Here is a 14,412-nt window from a genome sequence, read left to right on the forward strand (position 1 = left end):
CGACTTATTTTTCATTTTTCTCCTCGTCCTTAGAAGTCTTTTATTTACTATTAGAAATACAAAAGTTTCACAAATAAATAAGTATATATATATGCATATATGTATTTACTTTGATAATGAAACTTGATTTTAGGACATTGTGACAATGTTGTATAAAATTATTGCATCTTAAAATTATTATTTTGTGTTAATTTTATCAGATGTGGTCTCATGTCCTCTTGAGGTCTCGATTAATTAGATATATTACTATCATATTAATACTTTAAATATAAAACATTTATAAATAATATTTCGAATTTTTATTTTGAGATAAGTTAGTCATGTATGTCATCGTTAAATAATCCTTTTTAAGATGTCAAAGGGTTTGTCAATAATCAATAATATATAATATTCTTATGGTGTAAATACCAATGTTTTATGCAATATTTCACGTATATGCCACAATGGTATTCGATACATATCAACATATTAAAATAAAATATTAATTTTTTACCATGCAAAGTTTATCATATCGTGTCTTTATGATCTCCTCTTAAAAAATAGAGAGTAAAATAGGACTAAATTAATTGTCGTGAGAGGGTAATAAACCATGTGGTATGAAAATTCTAAAAGTAAAAAAAAAAAAAAGATTAAATTAACGACATTAAACCTCTTTGATCATAGTATTTACCGCCCTTTTATCCAACACTTTTCTTTCTCTTCTTTAATCACGGCGATAATGAAAACCCTAATCAACCGTGACGTGAAACAATAAGAAACCCCCAAAACCCGCAGCAACAATAAACCCTCCCCCCTTCTCTCTCCGCTATTCCTCTCTGGTGGTGGTGGTGGTGGTCGTGGCGCGAGTGGGAGTAATGATAGCCTTGAGAGCCATCTCTAGGGTTCTCTCCTCCTCTTCTCCTCCGCCTCCTTCTACTTCTAAGATTCTTAGCTCTCATCTATATCGATCCTGCCTCTCTCGATCCTTCGCCGCCCGCGCCCTACGCCAAACCCCCGCCCCCGCCCCCGCCCCCGCCGACTCCGACGCCGACCTCCCCTCCGCTGACTTCGACAGCTCCGCCTTCTCCCTTCCCACCCAGGCTCCGACCGCCCCCAAGAGGCCGATCTGGGACGAGGCCCACCGCGCGAGGGCCGACGAGGTTCTTTTCGGGAAGGCGGCCGCTCAGAGCCGGAGCCACCCGGAGGTGGTGGAGGACGAGGACGAGGACGAGGAGAGGGAGAGGTCCACCAGACTTGCCAGGGCTCTTCTTGAGGCGGCGCTGGGTCAGCCCGATGAGGACGAGGAAGAGGACATGGTGGTCAAGGAGGAGGATCAGCGGTCGCTCTCGGTCGGGATCATTGGTGCGCCCAATGCTGGCAAGTCTTGCCTGACGAACTTTATGGTAAAGTTGTGGCTCTTTTATGCACTCGATCTTGGATTAATTGTGACCCTCAGCAACGTTCAGCTATTGCTCTTCGGGTGGCTTCTAGTTACTGACGTTATTGGTGTTGGTCGTGCTGGAATCTGAGTTGTGATTACATTCTAGATACGTTCTCTTCTTGAATGATATGGATGACTACTAACGTGTTGGTTTTTGTACTAATTTCTCACGCCAAAAAAAAAAATCTCGTCTTGGTTTTTAATTTAATTATCTTATTTTGTTTGCTTCTACGAACAAATAAGAAAGAGTAAAAGGGGAAAAAAGAACCATGAACTGCTAAGGATTTCTGTATGATAAAGTGTTTATTGTACTTCTTGAATGAATTTTGGACTGGTTTAGAAAAGGTGCTGTTATATGCTGAAATTTTCTGGATACATTATTTATTGTGGTCCTTGAATGTAACTTTTTGCAACATTCTGAAATATTCTAGTGTTGTGACTTATTTGTATGCTACACTGATCTGTGATTTTTTTCAGCAAGCATTTCTGCTCTTTATTGCAGAAATTAATGCTGGATGCTCATCCAGCAATGACTCTCATGTTAAATACTTTAGTAGCACTTTTATACCTATTTTGATTTTATATATCTTTCAAGCATTATGTTCCTTCACTTCCAAATCATATGCTTTTTCCGTAACATCTACACGTTGATTTTCCTCATTCTTTGGTTTTTTTAATTGTTCCTCTCCCACAGCTTTTGGCTTGTTCTTGGTATGCTTACAAAATGATCCTCCTATTTGCTATGGGATCTATTTTCATTGGTTTATCATATATTCTTAGTAGCATATGAATATTGAAGACTCTAGTCTTATTATTAACCAAACTCAGGTTGGAACAAAGGTTGCTGCTGTCTCACGGAAGACTAATACAACTACTCATGAAATTTTAGGAGTGATGACGAAAGGAAATACTCAAATAGTATGCATCATCCCTTCTCATTTTCTTTGGTATCAGAAAGCCAATAGCATTTACGTATTTGTTCTACTTTCATATTGTTAATTATTTATGATTGTACAAATTTTTTTGCTTGATGAAAATCAGTTTTTATAAAGAACTAGATGGTAATGGCTCAGTTGGTGTCTTTGCCATTGAATAATTATGCAGTGCTCAGCTCATAGTATCAGGTTTGTGCCTTCACAATATGAAATTTTTGGGGTATGGTGGAAATCTGATCTTATGGACATCATAATATGTTGGTAAAGCAAGTACAGATTGATTATATTTTATAACTAAAGGGTTGGTGGAAGCATAGGTTTATGTATTTTTTTATTCACATGTACGATTTGAACAGAGAAGAGTCAACTAGGGATCTTGGAATTGATAGAAGGAATTTGTTTCCGTTAAGCACCAAGACTTTAAAAGATACTTCTTAAATTATCAAATAAAAAATAGCATAAGGAAAAAATAGGGAGACCAACAAATGCATTGTATTAGCCTTTACAAGCAAGAAGGTCATTACCATATTGGCAGCATTTAGTTGTAGGAGAAAAGACCTACTTTTGCATTGATTATATAATAGTTACAAATTTGTGTTTAAATTGATTACCCAGGTCTACATAAGGAAAATCAGGGTTTTTAATTTTGTACCGTGTCGCTCTGTACGAGCAATACGTATCGGTCTGCTAGCAGACCAGCATGTGAACCACTCACTACCAGACGGTATCAGGTTTCTGGCCCCATATCGGGCGATACAGGGCTATATTTGGCAGTAATGATCAAAATTTTGATCGTTACCAACTTGTATCAGGCGTTACATAGCAGTTGTCGCCAGCTAAGCGAACACGCCACTCCCCTTCAGCAGTACATTCTCTCAGTGGTCATCGTAGCGGTTGCCATTAGCCTAGATGAGCGCCCTACAGTTGGATATTACGTTGTTTCGCCACTCGCCGACGTACTAGTTCTTGCTTCGCCACACGTACTGGCTGCAACTCTCCTGTAGGTTGCACCACTAATCGCCCTCGTGATAGTCGTTGTTGGAGTGTCACTTGCATCCGAACCCGTGCTCTCGGTTGACGACATAAGAGTCGGAGTAAGCGTTGCCCTCCGACTTGGTGAAGGTCCCGAAGCCTTCCATTCAGCCGGAACAGAGCTCGCTTATGAAGGTCGTGTTGGAGGGCCACGAGAACTTTCCCTTTTCGGAAGCCTTCCTCCTCCGCACTCCCCCTCATGCATGTACCAATCAGCCCTAAGGCACTTCGCCCATCAGTGGGGGGAGTTCTCCTTTGCGCCCACGATCAAGTACAAAAACCCTAAGTTGCTTCATGTTCTTCGCTCATTATGCAGGCACGGTACGAGATTAAAAACCTTGCAGAAAATCATTCTCGTTTTTGTGTTATGAAGGATTAGCCTGTAACATCTTTGTCCTTGTTGATTTGTGATTGCATTCAATAACTTAGGAAGTATTGTTTCTTGTAGCTTTGGATGTTCAAAATAGTGTTTAGCCACTATGACAGAATAATTAAAATGAATACAAATGACTTAATTTGGACTTCTATAATGTGACTCTTAAGACCAGGTTCATAGTCAGGTTTGGAGGCTGATATGGAACACAGGATCGGATCTTTTCTGAAAGAATCAATTTCAGCCGAACAACATAGGATGTCAACTAGGATTAGTCAAAATTTTGTTGGATTTGATGAGGACCATTGAGATTAACCAAAATCAACAGTGTGTCACTCAATCCAGCATGCTGAGCCATCTATAATACCGGGAATTTGTTGTAACATGATCAAAACTAGCAGAAACTAGCCATTGGCTGGAACTCAGTTAAAATTTACCAGTACTTTGCTGAACTGGCTGGAATTGGATTGAACTTGATTAAGTCTAATCGAGTCAATGACCAAGTTGTTCATCCCCATGAACCATGGTTATCCTTGATAAGGTGATGATGGGATTGAGTGATCATTGTATAAACTAAGCAAGCATTGCTTGATGATGTGTTGATTAGTATATAATCTATCAACAGTCAAGGGGGGATTGGGAACTTTGGGTAATGATGAAGTGATAGGCATTTCCTCATCTCAGTAGGGTTAGTGGGTCCTGGCAAGGTACTTTGTTTGTAGTGCATAATTTGCTACAGTGACCAGATTAATTCTACATTCAACCTTGAGAAATGCAAAAGGTTAGGATATTTTAGAAATAATTGTTTGCTACTGAAAATAGCTGTTCTAGATCAATAGTAAGTTTTTTATGTTTGTATGTATCTCAAGCATTCAATTCTCATTTTTATCATTTAGAACTAGTTGATCAAGGGATTAAAAGCATAATCATTAACTTGTGCAGACAATTATTTAGTACAGCGATGACCCCATTGGCAACTTTGTCATGCTTAACATGGCAATGAATTCTCATTGCCATTTTTGGTGAAAACTATGTTGCTATTACAATTTTTGGTGAAATTATGCAAGTCAAACTTTAGTTGATATACCTGTGTAGTAAGTTTTCAGTATTCAAAATGAGACTATTTTTCTAGTCTATGGGCTTCAGGAGCCTGACAAAGTATTGAAATCATTCTATGAAGTAGGGTTAATTAAATGTAAGTGAACATCCTTGTAAAGAGTTGTGGATTTGTTTTTTTATACATGGGTTCATAATGGTAATTTGATGGACATGAGAATGAGCAATGTGGCTTTGCATAAAGTGCAATTGTATGGTGCATTCAAGGAATAATAAGCAAAGTCGAGTCGATTTAAATGGTTGGATTGCTTGAAGCCAATGAAGTCATTGGATGCTCAGGTGCTCGCCTAGGAACCCAGGCAAGGTGAGGCGTGGCTTGAGTGCCCGCCTATTAGGTTGGGCGGGCGATTTCACATAAGCATGGCCCAGGCGTGCGCTAGGCAAGCTGAGCGCTCGCCTGGTTTGACTCATGCCAAGTTGAGCCTCAATCGAACTAAGTCACTCTAGTTCAATTGAACCAGGAAACATAGAACTATCAACACCTCGCGCGAGCCATGCCCTAACACAGAACTGTCTCTTTCCCACTACGTTTCTACACAGCGGTGGGCTTCCTCCCATTAGCGAACAACGACAGCAATAACATCTTCCTCTAGTGGTAGCGATGGCTTTTTCCTTTGGCAGTAGCGATGGTAGCTTCTTCCCCTCCCCTCTCGGTATATCTCTCTCTTTCTCCTCCTCCCTCTTCCCTTCTGCCTTTACCCTGTTCATTGCAACCCTTCATCTCCCCGCACTGTCACGGACTTAGCTGGTTTTGCCTAAGTCATGTGGCACCCTTGTATGTCCGTCTGCAAATGTCAACCTCCCCAAAACCTCCCATGGTCCTTTAGGATCTACAAAAGAGAAAACGGGTTAGAGAAAGCGCCTCACTCGAGATCCACAAGCAAACATTCCGGGAAACACTTCATAGATAATGCAAATTACAAACAGACTTTACAAGCTCTGAATGGTTACACAACAAAGGGTTAAAATGGTCCACTACAGACTGAATATCTCTCACAAGTGTCCACATGACACAATATTTATTTACAAGCCTAAGAAGGCCACCAAACCAAATTAAAATGGAGTTTTTAAGCCTTCGACCGTCACTCTACATGCTGTGCAAAGCATGAACAAACCAAATGGCACGGACATACATAAGTATTACATCAAACATCTTGTTTAGAACTTTGTCCGTGACATTCTCCCTCACTTATTCCTTCGACGTCCTCGTTGAAGCCTTTTGCCGACACTGCACTAGCTGCAATGTGCCTCTTGGCTCCCAACTGCTCTCCGCTGTTGTTGTTGAATAGTCGAACTTTTGATCCGCTATGTTGTTTCAACTCGCCAATGACTTTGACTCTAATGTGGGGTTGGCTGAGTTGTATTGATCCTTGTTGATTCCTGTGGATCCTCCAGATGAAGGAAAAGACCATCCTTACTATGCGCCAGTCTCTCAAATGTCTCATGTTGCTTGAATTGAGTGGATGCTTGTTGGAGCTTTAACGAGCATCGCCTTGCAAACTTTCGAAGTTTTGGGTCCTTCCTCTACAAAATGTCCATCGACTCTTCTTTCGTTTAGTTGTCACTTCCAAGTATATTTGCATCACTTCCGCTTTCGATTGGCATTCTGTTGGGAAATAAAGCGGATAATCTACTCTCAATAGCACTGATCACCATTGGTGAGGATTTGATAACTATTGTCTTTCATTATCTTCGAAGGGTCTTTGAACCTATGCAATGCTCCTCTGTTGGATAGATAAGAGAATTGGAGTATTCGGTTTCGCCCATTCTTTTAAGAGTTGAGAAGGCAATGGTTACTTGACTTCACCCGCCTCCTCAAGGGTTGTACTCCATGCATCGAGCTGGTTATTGACTTTCGCTTGCTCTTTGCTCACACTTCTGAAGCACTCGAAGTGTTTACACTCCTTGTATTGAGTTAGCTACTGTGATTCACCTTCTCAATGCTATCGAACTTCTGGAATGCAGGAAGTTTTCACCCCAACTTAGAGTAATTCTCTAATAGATTTGGTTGCTTCTGGGATTGTACCGTCTTCTCCATCAACCCTGCTGCCTACTCCATTGAGTAACAAAGGTATAACACCGCGTACTGCTTACTTCGTTCCTTGGTCGTGCACTCTTGCGTGACCCGAAGTCCTTCACTTTCGGGTATCTTTATGAGAAGCTCGTTGACACCGATCTTACGAAGTTCCTTGGCCTCTGCCCTTCAGCCTTGTCTCGGTACTTGGAGTTTGCCTCTGCATGCTTCACCTCCTCGGCCCCTTTCACGACAAAGCGTTCTCCCTCCATGAGAGCAAGGGATCAATGACTTTCACAGAAGTCTCGCCTCTGCGGTATCATGGTGCTGCCATGCCCATGGCCCTACTATCCGTCGCCTCGCATCTGCATCCATTTTCTTCACGATCAGTAGATATGTCTCTGTGGCACTCCTCCGAGTCCACCTCCATTCTAACTGATGCTTGATTTTGAGTAGCTAAGTCCCTCTGGATTCGTTGTCGTTTCCTCATCCCTTTTGACCTCTTGCTTCAACACCTCTGTGTTCTCCAAGCAGCTCCCTTTGGTCGATGGAAAGACAGATTGCAACTCCTATGCATGGCCTCTACCATCACGTTGTAGGGTTTGCACCGATTCTGTTCTCCTTAGCTTCTTTGGTAACAACGTTCGCTTACTCGACCTTGTCCTCTGACTTGCCGGGCTCCCTTAATTGAATATGGATCCTGGAGTAGTCTAACTCTCCAGCTGCTTCGATCATACATCTGCATGATCAAGTCCCTCCCATGGGACTTACTAGTACTTGCATTCGAACTTTTCCCTTGGTGGAACACGGCCCCCATATGCTGATGACCAAGGCTTTCATCCGATGCAAAATTCGATGCACGCACGGAAGACCCGTCTTTATGATACCATGGCCTTCACTCCTTGAATCCATACTCCTTGTCGTCGTGTTGTTCACCGAAATGGAGCTTCCAGTAGCTCTCGATCATACCTCCGTATGATACAGTCCCTCACGGGACTATGTCGTATGTATCGCATTGCCATGAACTGTTCCACCACGATCCGCTGTACCATGTCGCCTCTTGGTGACATTTCTATTGCATTATGATCATTGTGGGATGAACTCGAATTGTAATTCCTCCATGTGTGGCCTCTGCCAATACATCGTAGGGTCTGTTCCACCTTCGATTTTGTTCGCTCCTTTGGCAATCGACCTTCATCCACCCGCTCTTGGGTCATACCTAGATGAAGCACCGCTCTAGGATAGTCCGTCGCCTAGTGGCTCCCGAAGTCCACCGACTTCGCTAAAAATGGTGCACCATTGTCTGAATCTTGGGCCTTTGCCCCTACCAGCACAATCTTCGTTGCGCACTGCTTCCTTCATGACAACTTGAATGGCAACACTATGGCATATTCTTCAAGAGTACCCGCCTCCACGTCCTCTTGCCCCGTGCCAAGGCCTTCTGAACCCAACTTCGCCTCCGCAAGTTGAGTCGCCTTAGTTCCTCTGTCAAATGCTTCTCCGAGATAAGGTGTAGGTGCCCATAAGCTCCCTTCGTCTTTGGCACCATGTAAGATGAGTTTGCTCCATCAGAATAAAGGACCCATGGAACAACATGATCCTGCTCTTGCCTCTGTAAGAGTTCATGTCCTTGACCTTTGTCCAAGGAAAGCTTTGTGCCTCCGCTCCATGTTCCATCTTCTATGCCGGCTCCTTTCATGCGGCTTGGGTACTTCGCCAAGTTACACCCAAGTTGCTTCGCTCCTCGTTTTGCATTGAGTTGACGGTGGCCCTCATGCCCACCATTCCACGGGTCAGCCCTCCCTAGAGTCCGATCTCCATATCGACTCTAAGTGTGCCTTCATTTGTGTTGCTTTTGGTCGCTCCCCCACTTGATCTCGCAATGCATCCACTAATGCATTCTCTCAAGCGAGATCATGCGATGACTCCTTGCCGCTCGCTCGGTCCATTGAGCTTCGTGGAGTGTTGTTTTTGAGGTACTCCTCAACATGTGTGGTCTGTTGCACATGATTCTCCCTCTAGAGAACTGGGATCTATCCCTCCTGGATAACTGTCCCGTTGGAGCAACATCTCTTTACGCTTCTTTCTCTCTGAAAGTTTCGGAGACCATCATCCCCTTGGACTACTCTGATTTGCTGAACGCACTTGCTAGATTGTGACTCCACGTCAATACAGCTCCCGTTGCACCACTCAAGTCCTAGCAACATGTTGAACTCGCTGCACACTTTCAGCCTCCTACGGATGTATCCTTCACATGCCGAAGGGAAAGTTTCAATGCTCCATGGCGCCGAGTTTCGGTCGCCTTGGGATGGTCACGAACATTCCATCGTCCATATACAAACCCAAGCATGAGTACCGAATTCTTCGAGTTAGCAATTCCCCTCACCTCTGTGAGCTTTGCATAACTCTTTCGGTCGCCGAGCAACTCATTCCACCCTGTATGGTCTCATCCTTTACCAAGCGCCTCGCTTGCCTTGAGCACCATCAAGTATAGTTGTCAACATTGAGCCGTAGCTCAAACTCAGCCATCCCAACCTTTGTGCGCTCCGCATTCTTCCCAGCTTGCTTGTCCTCGTGGTGTCTCTTGCGCGAAGGGTTGGCCATTCTTCTGAATGCCACTCTCAGATGCCCACTCCTCTGCGCGACTCCTTTTCCTTACATCTCCATGCCCGTTTTTCCCCCAAATGGTCGCGCGTGCTAGTTGCCCTCAACGCAGCCCCACTAGGTCCCCCACGTTTGCATGCCAAGTGTTTCTATGAGTGCTTGTCCCGCTCTGATACCATCTGTCACGGACTTAGCTGGTTTTGCCTAAGTCGTGCGACACCCTTGCGTGTCCGTTCGCATCGGTCAGCCTCCCCGAAACCTCCCATGGTCCCTTAGGACCTACAAAAGAGAAAACAGGTTAGAGAAAGTGCCTCACTCGGGATCCACAAGCAAAAATTCCAGGAAACACTTCATAGACAATGCAAATTATAAACAGACTTTACAAGCTCTGAACAGTTGCACAACAAAGGGTCAAAATGGCCCACTATAGACCGAATATCTCTCACAAGTGTCCACATGACTCAACATTTATTTACAAGCCTAAAAAGGCCACCAAACCCAACTAAAGTAGGGTTTTTAAGCCTTCGATCGTCCCTCTACATGCTGTGCAAAGCATGAACAAACCAAATGACACAGACATACATAAGTATTACATCAAACATCCTGTTTAGAACTTTGTCCGTGACAGCACGCCTTGTCACAGGTGCTCTCTGCCCCCCCCCCCCCCCCCCCCCCTCGATGCCGCTTCTCTTGTTGCTGCTTCTTCCCTCTTTCCCTCCCTCTTCTGTTGTTGCTGCTTCTTCTCTCTTCCCCTCCTTATGCGACCCATGTATCTATTTATTGTTGCCTTTGCTTCCTGCGGCTTTATTGACTATGCTTTGTGTCATCCCTACCATTGCTTATAGGACTGAATAAATAGAAAAAAAGAACTAGGCCAAGTGCGCTGGTGGAAGCAAGTATTCACTAGGCTATTCATCAAATTGACCCCTTTATGAAACTAAAAGCGAGATTCAAGGAGTTTAGCCAACTTAAGCGTCCTTTCCCTCTTGATGTCTTATTTTAGTTTTAGTTTATTTTTATTAATCATGATATATAATTTTTAAATTATAATATTTAGGTGTGTCTTATTTTGCTTGGGCAAGTGCCTAGCACCTTGGGCATTTTGGGATCATAGCTCTTTTTGGCACTTAGCGCTTTTGACAACATTGCTTAAAGCTATGTTAGTTGAGCTTGGATCACTCTAGATGTGGAATGAAAATGCTCAAGTGAACCGTAAACTTAAATTGTGGTACAAGGACTTAATGATGAAGTCTTATTGATTGGTTTATTGGAATGAAATACATTTGTTTAGAATGCAGAGTGTATCTTATTGATCACATATATACGGATGTGTGAGCACTAGATATTTTTAAGGCAGTACATTGTTTTTTATATAATGAATCAAAATTGTACTGGACATGCAATGTTAGTAGGCCTCAGTAAGCTTATTAAAGATGTTAATGACTTTATGTATCTCTTGTTTAGTGATCTTGTGCATTTGGAGTATGAGTGTTGGAGGTTTAGTCATAGATCCTCAGTAATATAGAGTCCAAGATTATAGATAGTGGTTCAACTCCAATTTTCACAACTACCAAACTGGTATGGTATCAGTGTACTAGGAGCTATACTGATATGTATGGCTGGTATCTCTGAAAAAAATAATAATAAAATATTGATACCAACCGGTGCTAGTTATATGATCTATCACTGGAATGGTGACTACAGGTTGGTGCATATTGATCCAACCAGTATTTGACAAGTGACTAGCATGTCACATAGTGTTTTGAGGATATAATATCCCGTGGCAAAACTTGCTTTGAAGGCAAGCCTCATCTTGTTGTTTCTTTCACAATTGATGTTTAACGAGTCTGTGTTGGTAGAATGGCTTTAATACATTAAATAAGAAAGCATGATTTTTTTTAGGTTAGAGGGTTTTGTACCAAGTGTTGCAAGTTTGGAATACTCTTTGTTTTATGTGGACCTTCGGTTTATTTGATTGTGATAATAGCATTATCAGTATCAATCCACAAAGCAAATATAAACATATTTTACTTATTTTATGTGTTATATCTATTGTTAAACCAGTTATATTAATAGCCTTCCTCCACAGTGTTTCTTTGATACACCAGGTCTCATGATAGGCCAACATGGATACCCTTACAGGACTGATGTTAAAGTTCGTGTAGAAAGTGCTTGGAGCTCTATTGGACTATATGATCTGTTGATAATGATGTTTGACGTACATAGGCATCTGACCATGTAAGTGATCATGATATCAATATGAGGCTTTTTCTTGTAAATTTTGTCATCTGCAGTCCAGAACTGAATTGACATTCACAGGAATTTTTTATTATTCTAATTTGTCCTCTAAATTACTGTCTAACTTGTTTAGTTCAGCATCTACCAATGAGTTCAACGTCTTGTATTACAAATATCTCTTATGAGAGAAATGAACATTTGATAAAATCTTCACCTAAGCATCACTCAACTTAGATTTTTCATAGCAGTCTTTGGCTAGGCAATACAAAAATGGATTCAGAGATTTGGAAGTATTTGCAATTGTTCAGTTTTTGATGCTTGGAACAAACATTTTATGTATGTACTAGCATGTTAGATACCTCGGTGTCTTTTTTTTGGGTAAGAAATTTACTTAGAATACATCAAATGACAAGAGATCCGGTTATGAAAAATCTTCATTGCTATTTGACCTTATACGCAGGCCTGACACAAGGGTGATCAAGTTGATTAAACAAATGGGAGAAAAGGTTCACTCTAAGCAAAAGCGGGTGTTATGTATGAACAAAGTTGATCTTGTAGAAGACAAGAAAGACTTGCTAAAAGTTGCCAAAGAATTTGCAGATCTTCCTGGATATGATAAGTAGGTGAAAATTTGTTGTAAGGTCTAATTAATACTGATCAAATTGCTTGTTTCTTCATTGATATCTCATGTCTTTTAGGTACTTTATGATATCTGGATTAAAAGGTTCAGGAATCAAAGACCTTGTTCAGTATCTGATGGATCAGGTACTTTATGCTGATTATGCATCATGTGGTGCTGTGGTAATTCAATACTATTGTTAACCAATGACGAAAACTAGTCATGTCTATCACATTCTTGATCACTACACAAATTAACCAAGAATTATCTGAAAACTATAATCGACTGTAGGAAGCTTAGTATTAGGTACCACTAATGGGGACAAAAAGAATCTAGTGGTGCTGCAGACTTGTTAACATTTGTGATAAAGATTTGAGACTCAGGTCTTGTGGCAAACAGTAAGCAAATTATAGTGGGACATGAGGAGTCTTGTTAAAATGTGATAGAATATGCTGAACTCCTATCAGACATCAAATGTTACATCTTGGTATCTTATTTTCCATTTCTTTAGTTGAATATCAATTGCACTTTATTTAGGTGATTCTTATTGCTTTGATGTATGCAGGCAGTTAAAAGACCTTGGGATGAAGACCCCACCACCATGAGTGAAGAAATAATGAAAACTATATCACTGGAGGTTGTGCGGGAAAAGATGCTAGATCATATTCATCAGGTATCATTAAGTGTAATTGTGAAGTTAGCATGTTTTATTTGCTTGTCAGAAAGATGCTAAGACACTCTCTTTCAGGAAATTCCTTATGTTATTGAACACCGGTTGATGGATTGGAAGGAACTAAGAGATGGTTCCCTTAGGGTGGAGCAACACTTCATCACACCAAAACCGAGCCAGCGCCAGATTCTTGTTGGAAAAAATGGCTCTAAAATTGGGTATTGTTTCTGTCACCACCCTTTGTTCCATTACCCTTATTTAGATGGAGATTATAGTCAGTTTGTGGGTTTTCTTTTGTCATATTGGTTTACTAAAATCTTTTTATGCAAGGAATAAGTGCTCAATTTCTTGTCTATTGTTCTTGTGTGAACAGGAGAATAGGCATTGAAGCCAACGAAGAGTTGAGATCAATATTTAAGAGAAATGTTCATCTCATCCTCCAAGTTAGGGTAGCTCGAAAAAGGAATGCATGAATATCTCATTGTTTCTATGCAAGACACCCGAAACGTGTGAGTACAAGCTCTTCTGCTATCTGCTTCATTATGTAGCATCCCACTGTTAGAACTCTTTTTCATGCTAATGCATTCATGAAAAATCTCGGAATGCTGACAGTAACTTCATCAGTCTAACACCCTTTTTAATGATACCCCTGGAGGTAAACTGTCAGTGTTTTATATGCATGTTGCTTAGTTAAAACTAAGTTAGTTGCTGCCAAGATGTCGATCATAATTAAGTGCATCTTTAAACCTTTCATCTTGTTTCTTCTCTCATGCTTTTGCCAGATATTTGTAAAATTAGTTTATTATTCACCATGGAATTGCTTGTATCACAACTTAAACTGCTACAATATCTGAGTACCTGGTTGATGTAATTGTGGTATTTTGAGGCCATGAATCCAGAAGGTTGTTAATGCACACACTACTTGAACAGGGCATCAAGTGATAAAGCAGCTCACCGTGATTCCAGTCTGCAAAGAACTCATCCTCTCTTTGGTTGAAGCGAACCTGCTCTTGAATTGAACTTCCAGTGTGAGGATTTCCAGATATGCTATCAAACTTGCATGGATTCAAGCTCATAGACTGCTTTCGGATGCCTGTCGAGATTCCCCCATCTTGATATCTACGGCTTGAGTTTTGTTTCTAAAGCCCGGCTTCAATTCCACATCCATGTAAAATGCCTAAATTAATAATCTTACCATGTAGCATGCTCTTGTTTCATTTTTTTTCCTTACGGAATGGAACAATCATGTTGTTCTGTTATTTATGTTGGATATAATGGTGTTTATCTTCTCCCACATGGTTGTAATGGAGGCATTTAAACTCATAGCATATTGTTTTGGCTCTTTTTGCTGTGACAAAGGATATGTTTCAGATAGCCACAGGATATCAGCA

The 14,412-nt window shown here is 41.3% G+C and overlaps 1 protein-coding gene across 2 annotated transcripts; it reads left to right on the forward strand.

Moving 5' to 3' along the window:
- Positions 1-764: 764 nt before the first annotated feature.
- On the forward strand, positions 765-14,344 carry LOC135627078 (GTP-binding protein ERG-like). Of its 2 annotated transcripts, XM_065133037.1 has the most exons (9): positions 769-1,382; positions 2,249-2,338; positions 11,584-11,732; positions 12,193-12,351; positions 12,431-12,497; positions 12,917-13,024; positions 13,100-13,239; positions 13,395-13,530; positions 13,952-14,344. In XM_065133037.1, exons 1-8 carry the CDS (start codon positions 855-857, stop codon positions 13,492-13,494), a joined length of 1,341 nt encoding a protein of 446 aa, XP_064989109.1. In that variant the 5' UTR covers positions 769-854; the 3' UTR covers positions 13,495-13,530; positions 13,952-14,344. The 2 variants fall into 2 exon arrangements, with proteins under 2 accessions (XP_064989110.1, XP_064989109.1); XM_065133038.1 differs by lacking the exon at positions 2,249-2,338 and having other exon boundaries at positions 765-1,382.
- Positions 14,345-14,412: the final 68 nt, after the last annotated feature.

Source organism: Musa acuminata, chromosome BXJ2-11 (assembly GCF_036884655.1).
Source record: "Musa acuminata AAA Group cultivar baxijiao chromosome BXJ2-11, Cavendish_Baxijiao_AAA, whole genome shotgun sequence".
NCBI classification, from domain to species: Eukaryota; Viridiplantae; Streptophyta; class Magnoliopsida; order Zingiberales; family Musaceae; genus Musa; species Musa acuminata.

What these genes read in the sequence shown, in the direction of transcription:
- LOC135627078 (XM_065133037.1), top strand. Translation starts at nt 855, where the DNA reads ATGATAGCCTTGAGAGCCATCTCTAGGGTTCTCTCCTCCTCTTCTCCT. An exon ending in CGAAAGGAAATACTCAAATA is followed by an intron (nt 2,339 to 11,583) that starts GTATGCATCATC and finishes CTTCCTCCACAG; the next exon opens with TGTTTCTTTGATACACCAGG. An exon ending in GATCTTCCTGGATATGATAA is followed by an intron (nt 12,352 to 12,430) that starts GTAGGTGAAAAT and finishes CATGTCTTTTAG; the next exon opens with GTACTTTATGATATCTGGAT.